General features: G+C 46.0%; 1 protein-coding gene across 4 annotated transcripts; it reads right to left on the bottom strand.

Moving 5' to 3' along the window:
- Positions 1-9354: 9354 nt before the first annotated feature.
- LOC144935048 (uncharacterized) lies at positions 9355-13433 on the bottom strand. Of its 4 annotated transcripts, none has more exons than XM_078861363.1 (3): positions 13289-13433; positions 12205-12357; positions 9355-12079 (listed from the first exon to the last, which is right to left on the bottom strand). In XM_078861363.1, the coding sequence occupies exon 3, from the start codon at positions 12076-12078 to the stop codon at positions 11536-11538; it is 543 nt and encodes a 180-aa protein (XP_078717489.1). In that variant the 5' UTR covers position 12079; positions 12205-12357; positions 13289-13433; the 3' UTR covers positions 9355-11535. The 4 variants fall into 4 exon arrangements, 3 of the variants coding, with proteins under 3 accessions (XP_078717489.1, XP_078717490.1, XP_078717488.1); XM_078861364.1 differs by having other exon boundaries at positions 12274-12357; XR_013637257.1 differs by lacking the exons at positions 12205-12357; positions 13289-13433 and having other exon boundaries at positions 9355-10079; positions 10460-12193.
- Between the last annotated feature and the right edge of the window lie 6427 nt (positions 13434-19860).

Here is a 19860-nt window from a genome sequence, read left to right as displayed (position 1 = left end):
GTTGGCTGCACCTTGGGGATGCATTCATCCAGCGGTGGATCGACCATGGCTGACGACAATTCTTAAATTCTCCACTGCTACGCTAATCGATGATTGCGCGCAGGAGGTGCATCCCAATGAGCGTCTGCCAGTGAGGGGAGGAGTTCGGGGGATGGGGGGAGGGAGAGGCGGGGGAGGGGGGGTTGACAGAGGGTAGGGGCGGGGGTTTAGCGGAGTGAATTATGGATGGGGTTGCCCCGTGGCGGTGCGCCTGTGGCAGTAATAATGTATTAGCGGAGCCTTCTCTCAAGGCAGTGCGAGAGGCGGCGTCTCACACAGCCTGCCGGGGGACCAGGAGCGCGCTCGCACGCCTGCTCTTTCATCGCAATGACTTCCATGCGGGCAGACTGGCCCTCGGCCATGGGAATGTGGAATTCCCTCACCGGCTCGAGTTGCGCCAATCTAAGATGAGCCGAGGACAATGCAATATAATAAGTGCTGTTATATTTGTATCATCATCATCAGACGTAGTCAGTCTACTGCTCGATTCAAATCGACTACTGCGTTGACCATGGGGGTCCACGGCTGACGTTTCTCGGCATTGGCAGTTGTGCAGAGCAGGGGAGAGCAGAGGGATTGGCGTCACATCCAGAGATTGCACTTATACTGTGGTGGCTTGAAAATTCTCTGGTGGTGGTGATATTGGTCGTGGTGGTGGTGGTGGTGCGAATGACGGTTAAGATCGTGGAGGAGTTAGTGGGTGATGTGGCAGTGGTGACGATCGTGGTGGTCACGCCGATGACAGCAGCGGAGACGGTGATGGCACACAGATAAATCATATAAGCCGACTCAGAGTCGAAGCCGTATACACGTTACATTGCGACGCCTCTAAAACATTTGAAATGTACAGATAAGCAATTTAATTTACACTCCTGAAATAGGCTCATTTCCCGAAACGTCAGTGGGTTATAAGGCAGTGATCGTGTGATTGTGCACCACTGCAGATCGAGCGCCAGCATATATAATTAGTAAATGTTAATTAGGTTCTGTAATAAAAAACAAACAGCGCCTGCACTGAATATTTACTTATCTTCTATCGCCGATTTTACTGCCAGAAGCAGCGAATACATTCATGAATATATTTATATGCTGCCTATCTAACTACATTTACATTTCTCGGTCTTTTTTTATATTTTGAAATGCTATATCGAATTTTACGTTACGACAATTATACGCTCCGAAGAAGTGCAGTTGCCCGCAGCGTTTGTTTATTTGTGTATATATATTGTTTAGTTATAAATCAGGGTTTTTTCTTGAAGAATAATGATGACGATTACTACATCCTGCTAAGCCAAGCTAATATCATTTAACGCTTGGTATGTACGAATAATGTAGCACGTTAACTATATATAAAAACAAAATATATGATCCTAAACATCGCTAAACTTGTTTTGGTACGAAAATGTGTGTTCTCTCTCCACGTTCACCAAATCATATCGAACACAGACAAATAAACAATTGCAAAGTGTGGAACTTTTTTGTTGTTGTTTTTGCAAACAATGCCGTGAAAGAAACCCCCTCAAAAAAATGTGTGTGGGTTCAGCATCCCCGGAATTTCCTTTCTGATATTACTGGTCGGTGGGCGGGAGACACGTACGGTGGGAAGATTAAACGAGGAGGCAGCGTGAGTGGGTGGCTGTTCGTATGCGCGCACGCGCGCGTGTGTGTGTGTGTGCGTGTGTGTGCGTGTGTGTGCGTATGTGTGTGCATGTGTGGGGAGACAAAGGCGGCCAGGGGGCGGTGCTGGCCACCCACTCAACTCGTGTGCAGTTCCGGCCTTGATAGGTGCTGCTCGTTAACAGCACCGGCCTGAGCAGTCTGTTAAGGCTATCCGAGGACTCGTTTTTTGTGTCTTTGTTAGGATATGTGCTCCCTTCCGTGTGTATGATGACATGTGTGTGTATAATGTGTGAAGTGGTTAGTACACTGCGTAAGGAAGCGATCCACCTGACTTCACTTCGTGGTCACTATATGAACCTCTCATGGGCCTCCTCTAAGTCGACTCAGCCTTAAGTAGGCGGCGCGTTCAACATTAGTACTGGGAAGACAAAGGCGGCCGGGCGTGGGGGTTGGTCGCATCAGCTGCGCCACGGCGGCATTAATAATAGGTGCTCTGTATTTCAAAGGCGATATTTGTGTACGTGTGCAAGTGTACGTGAGTGATAATCTATAAACGATCAAACGAAGGGTCCGTTTCATCACCAAAAATATAAATCAAAATCACGTTTGCTTTTTTTTTACCATCCGTCAACGTAGCCGCCTTCCGAAGAAGTCTCTCTTCTTGTTGCAGCACCATTTGTTTAAGCGGCAAAACAACCGCGCGCCACGTTTCGATTAATCTGCGTCTCATCAGCAGGGCGTGGCTGTTCCAGGTGCGCTTCCTTGCTCCCAGCAAGGCTGACGGCAGTCGGTGACGCCGCAGAGGAGAGGGCGAGGGAGTGGAGGAGACGCGAAACGAGGAGCAGAGACGACAAGGGAGGTGACGCAAAGGAATTGGACGGCAGAGAAGAGATGAGAGGAAAGAGGACAAGATACAGAGCGGAGTTGAAAGGGAAGAAGACCCGTGATGCCGGGAGAACAGGACGAGAGGTCAGGGGAGAGAGGAGAAATTAGAGAGGACAAGAGAGTTTCGATTTAAAGCTTTCGTGACTGCAGGGATTCATCTTCTTGGTTCTTTCGGTAAAGTCACGTAGAAGGGAAGTAATAAAATAATGAAAATATTATGTTTTATTTTCATTATTTTATTACTTCCCTTCTACGTGACTTTACCGAAAGAACCAAGAAGAGGACAAGAGAGACCAGAGGAAAAGATGAAAAGAAACGGCAGGAGATGATACGAGAGAAGGGGGAGATGGCAGCAGATGGAACGGTCCGAGAAGAGGACAAGAAAAGAGGATGAGCTGAGATCGGATACGGGACGAGCTGCGAGAACGGACGAGGAGGAAGGACAACAAGGGGCTGAGAGGAGAGGCCATCGTGCAGGAGAAGAGGCGCAGTGGAAGATAGCAGAGAGGACGAGAGGACAGGAGGTGACAGAAGAGGAAGATGAGAGCGAGGAGGATGAGAGGGAGGGAGGGAGGCATAGAGGCGGGCTGCTCCTCGTCAGCCGCCCACGCGTCCCTTCCCCCCCCCCGTGTCACGGCTCCTTTCTCACCCCGCGCCCGCGAGCTCGAGCCGGGGCCACTGATGCGGCCGTCGACGCGGCGACCCTTGCGCCGTCATAGAATTAGCGACCTCCGCGTCCATAGAGCATCCATCAGCTGCTCGCGCGTCTGTGTTTGTTATGCGCGGGGGGCCGGGGGGGGGGGCTAGAGAACCCCCCCCCCCTATTCAGTTCCCGTTCCGTGCCTCTCACGCTCTGCTCAGCCGCGCGCTGTCAGCAGCGCCGCCTCCCACGCAAACGGAGATCGTCCCTATCCTCTCTTCTCTTTCTCTCTTCCACCCACCCACCCCCGCCCTCTCATCCTTCCCCCCCCCGTGCTGACGGAGGAGAAAGGAGATAGAGGTGGGAGATGAGAGGTGGGAGATGAGATGTGGGATTGGCGAGAGTAGAGATGCGAGATGTGTAGAATTGAGAGGGTGAAGAGAGAAGATGGGAGATAAAGGATAGGGGGAGACGGAGGAAGAGGAGGAGAGGTCGAGATGACTGAGTGGGAGAGGGGAGACGTGGGAGAAGGAAGGAGAGAAAGGATGGGCGAGGAGAGATGGTAAATATGGGAGATGAGATGGGGAAATGTGAGAGTCCACGGGAGAGGAGCGAGGGAGTTCGGCGGTGGCGTAGCTGCCGGGTGTGCAGGCGGTGTAACTGCACTAAGGCCCACGGCCCGAGAGAAGGTGGGGGGGGGGGCTCAGGCACCAAGCTACGAAGCAAGGGGAGAAGCGTAAATGTACAAATAACAACAAAAACAACAACAGCAGCAGCAGCAGCAGCAGCAGCAGCAGCTAGGGTAACAGCTCTCAATGCTCTTCCGTCTGTGTGGTAGCGTCGACCACAGCAGGATTGGGGGAAATGAGCCTGGGGAATTAAGTCATTAGTGTTGTTTGTTTGTTGTTGTTGTTGTTGTTTATCGAGCCCATACTTCACCCCATCAGCAACCCATGCCAATTCCAGAGCGCCTCGCGTTAGCAGCACGAGGCGCTGGCTCCAGTGAGCGACCTCATCCGTTACGCGCGATGAGCGCCGAGTGCGAGGAATTCTAATCACTCGCAAGGGGAAGGGGGGGGGATCAAGGTGGTGGCTCCCCCTGTCCACAACGCGACGCGGACTGACGTACATATCAAAGACAAAAATCCCCCGTATAGCCTTAGCAGACTGTTCGGGCAAGTGCTGTTCGACGGCACCTATGAAGGGCTGGCACGGCACACGCCGGGGTGGGTGGCCAGCACCACGCCCGGCCACCTTTGTCTCCTTCGTGGCGATGTTTACTCATCATTTGAAGCGGAGTCGACCTGGCGGAGGCCTAAGACCGGTTTGAATATTCGCCACTATTCATTGAGGCTATTGACGAACGTGTTGACTGTGTTGTTGGTTGTGCATCTCGTGCACCGCGGCCAACGCATCAGCACCAATTACTAATTTGTTTATCGAAGAAGACAAGCATCAGTGTGATGCTGTCACGTGTTCGCAGTAATGCCATTTGTGAACCTTATTTCATTGTCAGCCGCAGCAGCCGCGGCGGGCAATGATCAATGGATATTTCAACAAAACACCGACACGACGGAGAGAAATGAAACATTAGCCTCTTGTCTCTGGTACTCCGTGACGCACATCCCTCTGGTCTCATGGAAGAAAGCACCCACACCGCGTGGTGGCCCCTCCCCACTCCATCCCTACCCAATCCCCCCACCCCGAACCAACATCAAAACGCCCCCACCCCACCGCCCCCATAAATAAATACGGCAATAATATGCGTTCGCACGCGTGCAGGGAGAAAGATAAGCGCGCGTCACGCCGCCGCCTTATTATCGCCAAATCGTGGGATGACGACGGTGGAAATGAGACCGGGGCGACTCCGAGCTCGTGGTATAGGGGGTGGCCTCCGATGTCTCCCGGAACACAGGGACTCTGGCTCGGTTCCTTCACAGGCTCTGCCACTGCCTTGCCCTATGCCCCTTCCCCGCGAGACGCCCCGCGTCTGATCCCCACGTGGCTTTGATTTGTGTGTTTGTGTATTGCCTCCCGCGTTGTCGCTTTTGTGTACGATCCTGTTGCAGTATTGGAAATTGTTTTTTTGTTTAAATGATGAAATCACCACGTGATGAACACGGACTGCGCTCCTGACGAGGGAGTTGGGTTATTTTGGTTGCATCGTGTGATGATGCGATTACGTGGTAGTTTATGTTTGAATCGTACTAATGTATATATATACACGCTGCGGTATTATTGATGAGTTTAGTAAGACTGTTGGGTGGAGCCCATTGGTAAACGCAATGCGGTAATGAACCCCACTTAACCTGAGTTCGATTCCCGATCACGGCCAACATCCGTGGTGATGTCACCCAGCCCACTTTACGAACCGTCAAAACGAGACGAGCCTGATGAAGTCTGGCAAAGCAACGCACACACACACAATCGCAGTCGATTGACAGAGGATGTGACGATTGTGGTTGTTTTCTTTACGTGGTGCAGGTGGTATTATTCTAAAAATATTGGTCACTCCACTGCTGGAAGTAGAACTACATCTATGCCGCGTCGGTCGTGGTGGTTGTTGGCCATACTTCACCGCGCTGGTCAATACGGGTGGGACATGTGAAAAAGAGCTTTACAGCTCATCGGATTCCTCCAGTATGAATACTGACTCTGATTCTGGGTGAAGAGGTGCGGTTTGTATGCAGCATTATTAGTGTAGTAATATTAGGTAGAGTTATAAGCGTGGTTTATATTATGTGCCATTATTAGTGTGATTTGTATTGCGTAGACTTTTGAGTACGTGTTATATCGTAGTAGTATTAGTGTTAGTGGCTTTAACGTGCACATAGCCCTGGCACAAGCGCCGTGGTGACGTCACCGCCACTTAGTGGCTAATGGCGATTGTTTTTGTTGTTGTATTCGTGTGGTTAGAATGACGTGGCGATTACATGTGAGTGAGGCCAGGAATCACGAGGTGAGAGTCCATCGAGATAGAAGTCTATTTTGCAAGGGAGACCCTGAGATGAATCTTCATTAGAGCCACACGCGCCTGCACCGTGCATGGGTGGCCAACGGTAATCAATGGGCCCGACGATCGATCGTCATGTTTATCGGGAGCACCGTCCAAGGGTGGACAACGGTAATTAATGGGCCCGATGATCGATCGTCATGTTCATCGGGAGCACCGTCCAAGGGTGGACAACGGTAATTAATGGGCCCGATGATCGATCGTCATGTTTATCGGGAGCACCGTCCAAGGGTGGACAACGGTAATTAATGGGCCCGATGATCGATCGTCATGTTTATCGGGAGCACCGTCTAAAGGTGGACAACGGTAATTAATGGGCCCGATGATCGATCGTCATGTTTATCGGGAGCACCGTCCAAGGGTGGACAACGGTAATTAATGGGCCCGACGATCGATCGTCATGTTTATCGGGAGCACCGTCCAAGGGTGGACAACGGTAATCAATGGGCCCGATGATCGATCTTCATGTTTATCGGGAGCACCGTCTAAGGGTGGACAACGGTAATTAATGGGCCCGACGATCCATCGTCATGTTATCGGGAGCACCGTCTAAGGGTGGACAACGGTAATTAATGGGCCCGACGATCGATCGTCATGTTTATCGGGACCAACGCGACTCTCCGCAATGTGGTGGACTCACACTCGTGGTGTTTGAATTCAGATGATGTTCATGAGCGTGGGCGGGACTTATGCATAGCTTGTGACGTCACCAATTAACTTAAATCATCCGGCAGAATGAGTTTCCATGGAGACACAAAGATTCGCTCAACCGCGTTGGTGTCGTTTTGCGCTGCGCGTTTGAACGTGGGCCCTTCGACGTTGGGCACGCGGGGAAGGTAAACACAAGTTAAGAGAACAAAGTCAAAGACCGTTTGCGCATTTCACGAACAGGTGAATAATGTAAGAAAACATACTCACGTCTTTATCACCGTCCCAAGTAGAATTATTTCCGTAAAGAAATAGATGCCTGCAATTATGGTTAATTGGCTGTTTATCCCTTTGTACAAGGTCACTGAAGGATACATTCATATATGTTACCCCCCCCCCCCCCGAAAAAGCAATTATGTAGAGTATATTATATGAATCCATTTACTTGAATGGTCGTATATAACATTTAAAGATCGTTTTTAAAAATATATAAACGAAGTCAAGCCTCAATCCCCATGTAAATTGTATTTGTAATATGAATTAGCAACCTTGGATACGTGCATTGTATTTTTCGAATGACTGTATAAGATACAACTTCTCCCCCTCCCCCACCCGAACTTCAAAGCAAACGTTAGGGGGATGCGTCTTATAATCCGGTGTGTGTCTAAGCACCATAGCGGGGAGCGGTGGTGCAACGGTTAGCGCTACGCTGCGCTACGAACCTGGCGACCCGAGTTCCATTACCGCTCACGGTAATGGAACCAGTCACCATTATATAAACCGACGCAGCCTCAAATGTGTACCTGGTGCGATGTGCAAACATCGCCACTGGGGACAAAAAAGCGGCCGGGCGTGGTGCTGGCCACCCACCCCCTCGTGTGCCGTGCCGGCCTTCATAGGTTTGCCACATGTGTGTGTCTGTATGTATGTATGTGAGTGAAAACTAATTTGTACAATTTCACTGACACAGGGGCACAGGTTTGGGGGCGGTGCGTCTTACTTTCCGAAGCGTCTTGTAGTCGGGATAATACGGTGACGCTCCCGAAGCGGTTGTAACCATGCGTGGTGCTATGGTGTTCACGCAGAACCTTTTATAATTTAGCTAAAAGCCGGGCACAATATTCTATCCCCCCGTGTGAAGCATTCTGAAAATAACAACCGTCTTTCCTGCAATAGCGTGGCCAAAATCTCTCACGAATCATATGTTATACAATTGTGTCGAATTAGGGCCCATAACTTAAAGAGAGGACTCTTGCCTATAACGTATAGCATGCAAGCCTGATTGCTGACGAGGCATTGCGTGTCGAAACCGGCCCGGAGTTAACTTTGCTTGTAATTAACTAAATGCTGCTGAAATTATGCACTCTCACGAGGCCCTGTAGTGTGTGCGGGAAGTGGAAAAAAAACCCTTGAGTTTTTATGTTGTTTGTTGTCCTTCCCTCCGATTAACACGGTTGACTGCGTAAGGTGCGAAATAAGTTCTACACGCGTTCTGCGTGGAAGGACAGATGCGTGGAGGCGATAAAGGCTGTCCGCTTAATGACCGTTCAATAATGCGAGATCGTTTGTACTGTGGGGAAATGCTTTAGCGACCCCTTGTGGACAATAGGGGTATCGACAGCACACCGGACATCTCAAAACTCGCGCTCGCGACTACCCCTCTAACGGTACCAGCTGCCTGGGATTACCAATCATCAGGTGCGTGCAGTGTGTCGTGGCCTAATTTGCACGTGGTACTCACGAAGGAAAAGGTGAACCATTGGGAGGGGGTCGCAAGGATTTCACTGAGAAACTCTTGATGTCAAACACCAACTATAGACACGGAATACTGAGCGAGTTACTGCTGAACGCTATTAAGCTATACGATTACGGGAGAGATTAATTCGCACTTTGCCGAAACTCATCGCATTAACCGGGCGATTTTTCTTCACTGATGGCAGTTTGTCCTCACTGTTGATGATTGAAACAAGGCCACATTTTGTGTAAGTTTACCAAAAACCCAACCAAAGCGTAAATTCCCAAAGATGGACAATCTGTCTCCGAGGTTTATCCGCTTGTCGATTTGTGAGGGCAAATTTAAATATTGAGCTCGGAGTGAATTTTAATTAACTCTATATACATACCATAAATATTCAGGTTTTGTTATATTTATAACTATTTTGTGTATTTTATAACAATGGTAGTTATGCATCAACCCACTGGTATGAGGGCCTTCCCACACCGTGTACGTCATGGGGTTGTTTGACCATACTTCACTATGCGAGGACCAGTTCAGTTACCAATTCGTCAGGGACGGTATCACTGGCCCGGGCATGAAACTCCTGGTTTCTAGGTTCATAGCTCAGTGTGCTAACCACTGCGTAACTGATACACTTTTTCACGTTATGGTGGCAGATAATAATTCAAGCTTGAATGTGCCTAAAGAAGTGAAGGTTAAAATCAATGAGCAGAAAACAATGAAGGCTTTTGATGGTGTCAGTGCAAAACACACAATGGTCTTAACTTCATAAAAAAAAACTTCAATTTATTAGCAATAAAATGTACCCGTAAGGTATAGATTTTAAAAAGCACTATCATACTCATTTATACACAGATCACGTATGGACTGCAGATTCTGGGTAGACACATCACTGGAGCAACAGCTAATTCAGTGTGTACTTAACAATAACACGAACGTGACGTTTTTCACGCAATCACATACCGTTCCTGTAAAACTTCTATCATACAGCCAACATTTAGAATGGCACAGCTGTAAAAAAAGATCCCTCAAAAGTTTTCTAGAATTCCTTAAAGGTAATACTCATCAATGATTGATAATCATGGTGTTGGAATTAAAAAATAACCCTGGAAACAGAAAAACAAAAAAAACATGCACTTTATAAAAAGATGTGCACAACATTCCAAGATCATAAATTCACTTGTTGCGTGGTCATTTACAGGTAAATCCGAGGCACGAGTCAGGTTTGTAAACATTTATGGACGTGGTGATTACGAGTTTGTTTTAGGTTATAGTGCTATGGCAGACTTGCTTGATCAAGGTGTACACAAATTATATTCTTACGTTTGGCAGCAATACTTTGCAGAGCTAAATGCAGACGTCGAGGTCTGTTAGCCACGACGAGAGGGTTTCAGAAGAGGGAGTTGTGTAGTCTTGTTTTTCCTCTTCCCTTGATGGAGCACAGACTACAGTGGTTTGCTATTATCCATAATGTGGATTGCCTGGCCACAGTCGTACTGTGGGTGTACATGGGAAAAAAACACAACTTGATTCTAATGCGAGTGCTCAGATTATCAAGAACACCTGTGAGCGCGTCATTGTACTTAAGCATTCGCTGATGAAAACAAAGTAAAAATTGCATAGATAACTCTTATATCTGTATTATGTTATACGAAGTGGAGAAATATAAACTTTAAAATTAAAATGAATTTTTCTTTGTAAACTTCCAAAAAATTATTATGGAACTAAATAAATAACGGCAGGTAGAATGAACGCAACAAATTGGCGCGTATGATATTTTGGCATGTAGTGTCAAGTGTGGCCAAAGTTTATTCATGGCGGAAGTGCTGCACAGATTGCATGTGAATTAAGAGTGCAGAACCAGAACAGCGCACACTGTGAGAAGACTTCCCGTTCCAAAACGCCAACACCTTGCACCCTGCATGGCATGGTAGAAATAAACACAACACTGTGTTCGTTACGAGGAACATTACAAAACATACCGACAATGGTGTAAATGATTTGTACAAAGTGTGCAAAAGACGTATCCCTGATCTATCCATCGACTGCTCACATCTTTGATATGGTTAAAACGTTTCAAGTGTTTAGTCCTTGCTGTTGACAGAATTTCAATAAAGTGGTGTGGGAAATTAAACAATATAATTTGATCCAGGGCAGTTGTCCTTATTACTAATGTTGACAATATTTGATCATCACCAATGAAGGTATAGCGATTTGTAAACATCTTCTATCTTACATCTGGTTAAATGAATAACACAAGATGAAAAGATGCTGTTGCATCAACAAAAACACAATTGGCAATGGCCAATTTCCCCCTACATTTTTCACAAGTGGTTTGTTTGTCAGTTATATTCAAACCCTCAACGCTCTCCTTGTACCCACCCCAGCACTCAGAGGACACTTTACCAGGGTCACTCGTGCAGTGTTTACACAACCGAACACCCCAGCGGTGCTGGGCCTTTCCAACAAAGGGCAAAAGTGCTGCATATTTGTTTTTGTCCCAACATTTCAAAATGCAATGTGGTTCTGTCGGCTCGGTCCCACTGGCTCTGATTTCCCTCCACGACTGGGGTGAAATTTATCAATGTCTTCATTTTTTTAAAATCAAGATATGCTTGGAATTTATTACATCATCCCAAGTACATATTTGTAAATTAATATTTTTTTTACAAAAATAGATCCCTGAAATTGGACCAAGCGTTAAATGCCATTAAATGGGTATCTTTCCCTTCCACGTTCACCCGGTAATATCATGTGTCCCACGGATGCCTGGGTAAAAGTATGTGGCTCCCTTAATAAAAATAACCACACCGCTTAATCAAGCGGGTCACGCGGTACGACTGGTGCTCGCTTGACCCAGTAAGACTGCCGCGGTAAAATTGGGCCGAGGCCACTCGGGACTATTCCTGAATCGAGCCGATTTGGTTCCCATTTGTCATGGGATACACGGCATCAATGCCCCCAGTTCTGGTGCATCGAAAGTGGCCCCAGTGAGGACAGACATTGCAGCTGCAGTTCTGCCTCCTCCGGGAGCTCAAGGGGTGGCAGAACGATCCCCTCGCACTCTGCGGAGGAGACGTGCGACAGGACGTCGTCCCCCCGGCTCGCTCGCAGGAGCTCGTTTTTGCGCTCCAGGTCGGCGTTCTCCTGCCGCAGCCGGGAATTATCGGCGGCCAGATCCTCCACGAAGTGATACAGCTCCTTAACGATCGACTCCCGAGCCCTCGCGACCTCCTCCTCCTCCTCGTTGTCCTCCGCTGCTGCCGCTCCGTGCGCCATAGCTCCGTCGTCAGGCCGCTGGTACTTTGAATGTAGCTTCTGCAGGAGTTCCACCAGTTCGCCGGGCAGGCTCGAATGTCTGCTGAGCAGCTCCTCCAAGGACTGCTGCACGATTGTGGATCCGCTCAGCTCTGCCGGTCCCTCAGCGTCCGGGTCGTCCGTCCTCACCTCCGCCTCTCCCGGCTCTTGTTGATCCTCAGCTCTTTGCTCTGCCATGCTGCTCACCCCCGAATACACACACATTGCACCGATATGGAACACCACTATACTGCATACTGCATTCACAATACATTAATGGAAAGTGGAACGCATGGACCAAGGAGAAACACACTGGCTATTCACCGAGGGATGATGACTGAAGGATGATATCTGTTAGAGAATGGAGAGGACAAGTCTGTGAAGACGCCTTACGTAGCTATATGACCACCGGATCCGTAACCTGTGCGAGCGGGTGATGGCTTGTGGCATCGCAGGACAGCGTAAGTAGTCCTTCATCTAGCAGTGGAGAAACCAGGGATGAATCACGATGACGAGTTTGGCGTGGAGAGGCTTTCAAACAGCAGCGGATAAACACCGATGCTGCGTCATTATAGTTAGTTATATACGCTATGAAGTTCCCGTGTACGTTATACCTGTATTAACTAAAAACTCAACACATTTGTCAATAACATTGCCTTTAGGGAAAACGAAATAAGGCAACGTTTCGGGCAATGACCCTTCTCCATTGCACACCCACAAGGGCCGTTGCCCGAAACGTCGCCGATTACAATTTAGTTTTCCCTTTGAAGTCCAGTGTTGTTGACCATCAACCTGTTGAGGTTTGTTTTGTTAGCTGTACTTGTGCACCACTGCCAACACAGGAGTAGCATCACCACCAAAACCGACATTAGTTGATGAACCCCACTGAACACAACACACAAACCATTACAATGATATACTCCTTACATTTTCAACCTTAAAAAAAGACTCTTGCTATCGTGAATGCGTAATCGCTTACGAACCACAATCATGTATCCAACAAAGCATCGACGAGCCCATTAATTCAATTGAAACAGCCGAAGAAACCTTGTCAAGCCGCGCGTTTTAATAGCGAGGCCTAACCACGACTAGAAGCACCGGCCTCGCCTGGCGACGTCGGCCGACCAAGCGGCTCCGTGGTCCGGCCGAGCCGAGTGGGCGGAGAGGCCCTCACCCCCGACCTCCCCACCGACCAAAATAAACCACACACAAATTGTATAATTTATTGTTGTTGTTAATGTCTCAATACGACAACAACGCCGATTAAAGGACAAACAACAAACCAGGAGTATTACCCGTGTCAACATTATCCGCAAACATTTGAAACACGACGGTAAATTAATTAAAACGCGCAGTGCTTGAACCCGACAACGGCCGTGTTCCTGGAGGAAACTTTAAATTTACTCGCCCGAAGTCGATGAATATCTTCCAATCGATTTAGTTTGTGCCCCTGCTACTGCTGCTGTTGTTGTTGTTGTTGCCAGGTACGACTTTGACGAGGCGAGTGGGGGTGTAATTGTCAGCCGGGTGTCTTTACCCGGGCGATGACGCCAATGGGCAGTCTCTACCCCGCCCTCCTCCAACGTCATCACCACACCTGTCAATCAAACCTGTAAGTTGGCCACCTTATTACTGACCAATTCAGATCGTATTGACTCTCTGTGTTTGTCTCTCCCTCTCTATGCCTCTCTCTTAGATCTCTCATGCTCACATGCCCTTTGGATTGCACCCGTTGGGTTGCACTCCCTCTTCAAGGAGGCCGCTCTACTTCTATCTAACAGTTACATGCTTACAGGGGCGGTTTCTTCATTAGGGCGATTGGGCGACGCACCACCAATGTGTGAAAGGGACTTTTTCAATCACATTAACAATCTCATTCAACCACAGAGCTATGCTAGCCGTTACTGTGCCTCTGGATATAGTCCAATCAGCGTCATGTCACGTTCTGTGGAGTACCGCCTCTTTTTGGGCGATTTCACTCCGGCTGAGAATCGCCCCGAGTGGTCCCATAGACTTACATTCAAAGATGATTTTTTTCGAAAGGCGGGCGCTGCAATGCATTCTCTATGGCTTCCGGGAGGGCTCGCACTAACGTGCTTACGTCATCATACGTCAGCACGTTTCAGTCAACAATTTTATTTGTCGCCACCTAGTGGAATTTCGATTTAAAGCTTTCGTGACTGCAGGAATTCATCTTCTTGGTTCTTTCGGTAAAGTCACGTAGAAGGGAAGTAATAAAATAATAAAAATAAAACATAATAAAATAATTCTCACGACGTTTCGGCCACAACGCAAGTAGCCGTCCTCGGGTGAAAACTAGGTCTGTCGAGGCGACAGCGTCTGAATGAAACAGCATACGTGCTTGGAGCATGTATATAAGCTGGGTTGGAAGGGGGGAAGAAAGGGGGAGCCTTAACAAAAGAATATGAAATATCAAGAGGAATTTAGCATATTTATGGGAAATGCAGGTATGTGACTAGTACTGCATATGCCCGTGCATTATGCAGGATTAGCAGCATCAAAGGGAGGGGATAAGGGTAGCATTAATGAAGGGAAGGAGTGTTAATAGTATGTAGCTGCAGTAACTAAAACCACCACGTAAACAACTAAAGTATAAACTACATATTATCATCAGTATACTAAATATACTCTACAATACGTTGAGTTACTAACAGTAAGTAATACATTACAATTCTACGTCGTAAAAAAAATAATATGCTTGCATCTAAACTTTAATCTCTTACATCACACGAGTTTACACCCTACTATATACTGCCATAGACAAACCCAACATTAAATTATATACTGTATTGCACACCAAAGAAAGGTTCTCCTTTTCCGACCACCTTGTAAGTGCCACGCTGCTACAAGGAGAGATGTTTCAACAGCATGGCCATACATTCCCTGTTGAGGCTCTGAACATCACTGTCAGGGCATACCCTATGTTAAATAAGGCGAAGCTGAAGACTGAACTGTCTGTCATTTATGAGAGTCCAGAATTCAAGGGCTGCTGTGGTGCACTAGCGCTGTACCAGATTTTGCTGAAGTACAACCTCCAGGATACTTTTTCAGAGACTGTTGCTCTGTTGAACATCCTCATAACCACTCCCATGACAACTGCTGAAGCTGAGAGGTGTTTCTCAACCTTAAAGAGAATCAAGACATTCCTGAGAAATGTAATGGGACAGGAACGTCTGAATGCAATGGCTATGCTTTCCATGGAGAGGGAACTAGTCAGGAACATGCCTGCTTTCAATGAGAAAGTAATTGATCACTTTGCTACTTTGAAAGAGAGAAGAGCAAAATTTCAGTATAAGTAAGCAGTGTATTAAGCGAGTAATGTGATGTAAGTAGTGTAATAATAGTGAGTATAGAAACAAACAAGGAGATGTATTGTAAGAGTCACTTTATTTTTCATTAATATTAAAGTAGTGAAGTTGCCTTTACATGCTTAAGCTGTTAATTTATCCATTGCATGGGTGGACCTTATCCTTATCAATCATCCAAACATTTGCCCCCCCTGAGAGATTTTGCAGGAGCCGCCACTGCATGCTTATTTCCTCAACCAGTATGGGGTCGGATCTCTTGGAATTTCTCATTTACTTGATACAGCGAGCGTGCTGTGACGGTTCCACCTGAAGACGGAGGCTTGTGTTGCCCCCGAAGCGTCGTGATTTTTTATTTTATTTTAATTTTACTTTTATTATTTAAAAATTTTTTTTTTTACCTACGTGACTTTACCGAGAAAAACCCCAAGAATAAGTTACATGCTAATTTCTCACATCAACATCATGCTAATTTATCACACTAACATCATGCTAATCTCTCACATTAACATCATGCTAATTTCTCACATTAACGTCATGCAAATTTTTCACATTAACATCATGCTAATTTCTCACATTAACGTCATGCAAATTTTTCACATTAACATCATGCTAATTTCTTACATTAACATCATGCTAATTTTTCACATTAACATCATGCTAATCTCTCACATTAACATCATGCTAATCTCTCACATTTACATAGCCACTTTCGTGCCCTCGTCGAAGAGGCCGCTCACCTCTTATCTAACAGTTACATGCTAATTTCTCACATTAACATCACTAGCCCCGGCACCTTCTTTATGACCCTTGGGCTACACCCATTTCAAACCTTTTAAAACAGTCTGCCTCAGCAAGCAGACTATGCTTTCCCACCTGATGACGGACGCTTGTGTTGCACCCGAAACGTCGTGATTTATTTTATGTTATACCTACGTGACTTTACAGATAGAAAATCACCACTAGTACACTCACCATTAGTACACTCACCATTACATTCACCACTAGTTCACTCACCACTACACTCACCACTCCACACCTGTCAACCCCTTATCAGTTGCCCAACTTATTACAGACCAATTCAGACCTTATTAGCCACCCCGTGCCCTTATAAATCTCAACGTTCATCCTACAAAGTCCCATCGCAAGGGAAAAACACAAACAGATAGACATAAATAGATGTTGTTGTTGTTGTTGTTGTTGTCCGTATTGAAACAGCTGTACGCCGTATGGACCTGATAACTCAATTTCCCCGTGCAAGAATACGAGGTTATTATACCATACTTGCTTGTTTGCCTGTCCTAGTACGGAAGCTGTAATATTTACGAAAACAATTGAGCAGAGTATAATTGTATCTTGTGTAAATTTAATGCCAGTGAATCTTGCACGAAAGAATGCCATGAGACACTTCACTGCATTTCACTGTAGCACTGTATTAATGGCAGTGAATCTGGCACAAACTAGGTCATAAAACACCTCACTTCATGTCACTGTAGCACTGTATATAATGCAAGGCCGTAGCCATGTAGTCAACATTGGGGGAGACCAAATCTTCCAGGGGGTCTGGGGGTCCCCCCCCACCCAGAAAAAAAATCTAAATTTGAAAACGAATTCATTTTCTGCCATTTCCTGCCTAAAATATTAAAAAATGCACTAACACATGGGATGGACTTTTAATAATCTTTTTTACAATAATGTCTAATAGTGTATTGTATTACATTGCTCTGTTTTTTTTACCTTTTTTGTTTCATTGAATGTAACGGCAGAGATTAGGGATTAATAAAGTACAACCATAACCACAATAATATTAACATAAATCTATTTAATAGCAATATATTTGGGGGGGCATTTTGAGCATATTGGAATTTTGTCTCAAGTGCTGAAGAAATAAATAAAGATACCCAATCCACTTTGGTGCTGCATATAATTATTTACTTGATTCCACTTTCAATAAAGAAACGTCAAACGAATCTGCGAAAGAAAATTATTTCCGCTCGACCTTCTGCGTGAGTGTAAAAATCCACCCGCTCATGAATATTAATGACATGGGGGGGGGGGGGTGTGCGTCATGTGGAGTGACGTCACGCGCTCATGAATATTAATGAGGGGGGTGCGGCATGTGGAGTGACGTCACGCGCGTTACACACAAACAGACATTCTTGGCTCATTATAGTAGTGTATTCCCTATGGGTTGACATCTATGCGTCTCCCATCAATATAACTCGTAACGTGTGTACACTGGCGCGCGACGATCTCTGTGGCAAGATCAGACTGTGGGCCAACCTCCTCCTTTCTCTCCGACTCACGTTTACTTAAATAGCCACGGATGTGTTTTTTTACTTACCCCGTGTACAATAATGTCGGCTATCACTATTGACTGTAATTATATCATTTTAGTTGCAACCGTGTATTGGCTTTCGAGGAGGATAGTCTCACAGTGACAGTATTCATTAAAAATATATATTCTTGAAGGTTACAATGCTCACAATTAAGTTATCGTGCGTTTGGCTTTCATGCCGGCCTCATCGGTCTTGGATTTCCTCAAATGAGATGGATCGAGCAACTGTAGGCCGCTCTATTGATATGGTCCATGGTAGACTGCAGGTACATTTGTATGAATAAATGTTTTTTAATAAAATTTCTTAACATTTGTTTTTCTTAACACCTGTTTTATGACCAGAATGGGTAAAACCTATACTTATTTTTTCATATTTTGATACTTGCAAAAGGGTCCCATTTTGTAGCTGTTCAATCTGAGCTATAAATGATTACCTTTTGGCGTTCTCTGGTCAAACACTGGTAAGAATGAGCCCTAAAGAAAGATGTTTCTGGTGTAGGCCAATCAGTTTCAGAGACAATGCATATATTATTATCAGAGCATGTTTGTTTGCATGCTCATCACAAGTACATGTGGTCAATGCAGACCTGATTACTTGCTAAATGTATTTATTTGGTGTGTTAACATTTTAACACCTGCTGTTTTATTGCCAGAAAGGGTAAAACCTATTCTTATTTTTTCATAACTCTTGTTTATCTGTTGATTGGGGGCCCCCTTGTGGCCGAATGGGCCCCTGTGTGTCGCATAACGCTGCTTCATACCCAATAGTTGCGGCCCCTACATATGTTATGTACGTTGAACTTCTTTCGCACCGTATGTAGCCAACCGTGTTTATCAAAAGTGCGGGGGTGAGGGGGACAACAAACACAAAACGCAGTTGTACAGAAATTAATTTTCAATCTCGATTATATTTAGTAGTGCATAACTCTCCATTAGCTTCCTAATATCGGAAGGAAGAGCGTTCCAGATGGCCTTAGAAGTGCATCTGAAAGCACGCAATTGCAGCAACCATCTTGGGCAATTGTTGCCCAAGCTCCACGGTCCTTTATACATTAAGATGTTTTCAGCCAAATTATGAGTATTTAAGTGTGGAACAGACTGGAGGACCCGGAGAAAACCTACGTATGCGAGAGAGCAACGCTCTATCCCATACAGATCAGAATCTTTATTTATACGGGAGGAATCCGATCAGCTATAAGGCTCATTTTCACAGATGTCCACATTCTCATTTACAAACCAGGGTACGGAACCTCGCCGGCCGAAACTTAAAACTCCTACAGTTCTGTTGTTCTCCAGATTAAAAGACGCATCGGGAAGTAAGACGGATCCCAACCCCACAACCTCTGTTCGGTGTGAGTGAAGCTATTCAAATCTGATCACACGCGCACATCTACCGGACTTGATTATTATAAGACACATACACACGCAACTTTTGTGCGCCTTATATCGTGCGTCTTATAATCCGGACAAGCACGGCGCAATTCAATAATTATATAATGTATTCACTAGCCTAGGGGTCGGCAAGAAGAGCAATTTTGATAGAATTCGGTAAAAAAACTCCTCAACATTTCAAGAGCCGCAGTGCACTGTGTGGTGAATACGAGATGGCGGTCCTCAATAAATAAGATGACGAAACAGTCCTTGAGCCTCGGGTTGCCGACCCCTGCACTCGCCTGTAGTTATGGGACTTCACGCGCCTGAGGGTACATCCACCGCGGAGATGGAGCAATGATGGGCTTGGGGAGGCCTTCATCCAGCAGCGGATAGATGGTTGCTGGCAATTCTCACAGATAAAACCGCAGAATGTCAGGAATATATATGTCCTCTGCAAATTCACCGTACGAAACTATCACAGGTTCAGAAAATGCATGCTACAACTTTAACACCGGCAAATTGAGGACAAAGCTAATTACAGGCAAAAAACAAGACAGTGAACATGACAAATCTAGTTCAGGAGGTAGGGGAATTTACGCTGGTCCTAAGCAGCATATTCAATTCCCCAGTGAGGAAAAATGATGAAATTGATGCCACGATGTTAAATAATGAGTGGGCCTAGTTAGAAAATGCAATTTAGGCTTAACTTCCTAAATTTGTGCCAGTAATTTTCCCAAAAGTAATTAAAATTTTCACTTAGTATGTATTTAAATGCATATTATACATGTACGAAAGATAACTTTATAATCAGGTGAGCACCCTTGACGATAAGAGGTTTGATTTTTGCAAGGGCGACCTGGATTGGCAACGTAGCATGTACTTTCCGCTGCTATTTTATTGCAGGGACTATGGTGAGGTATTTTGACCAAAAGCTTTAGAAAA

Source organism: Lampetra fluviatilis, chromosome 12 (assembly GCF_964198595.1).
Source record: "Lampetra fluviatilis chromosome 12, kcLamFluv1.1, whole genome shotgun sequence".
Lineage (NCBI taxonomy): Eukaryota > Metazoa > Chordata > Hyperoartia > Petromyzontiformes > Petromyzontidae > Lampetra > Lampetra fluviatilis.
This window is presented reverse-complemented; position numbering and strand designations above follow the sequence as displayed.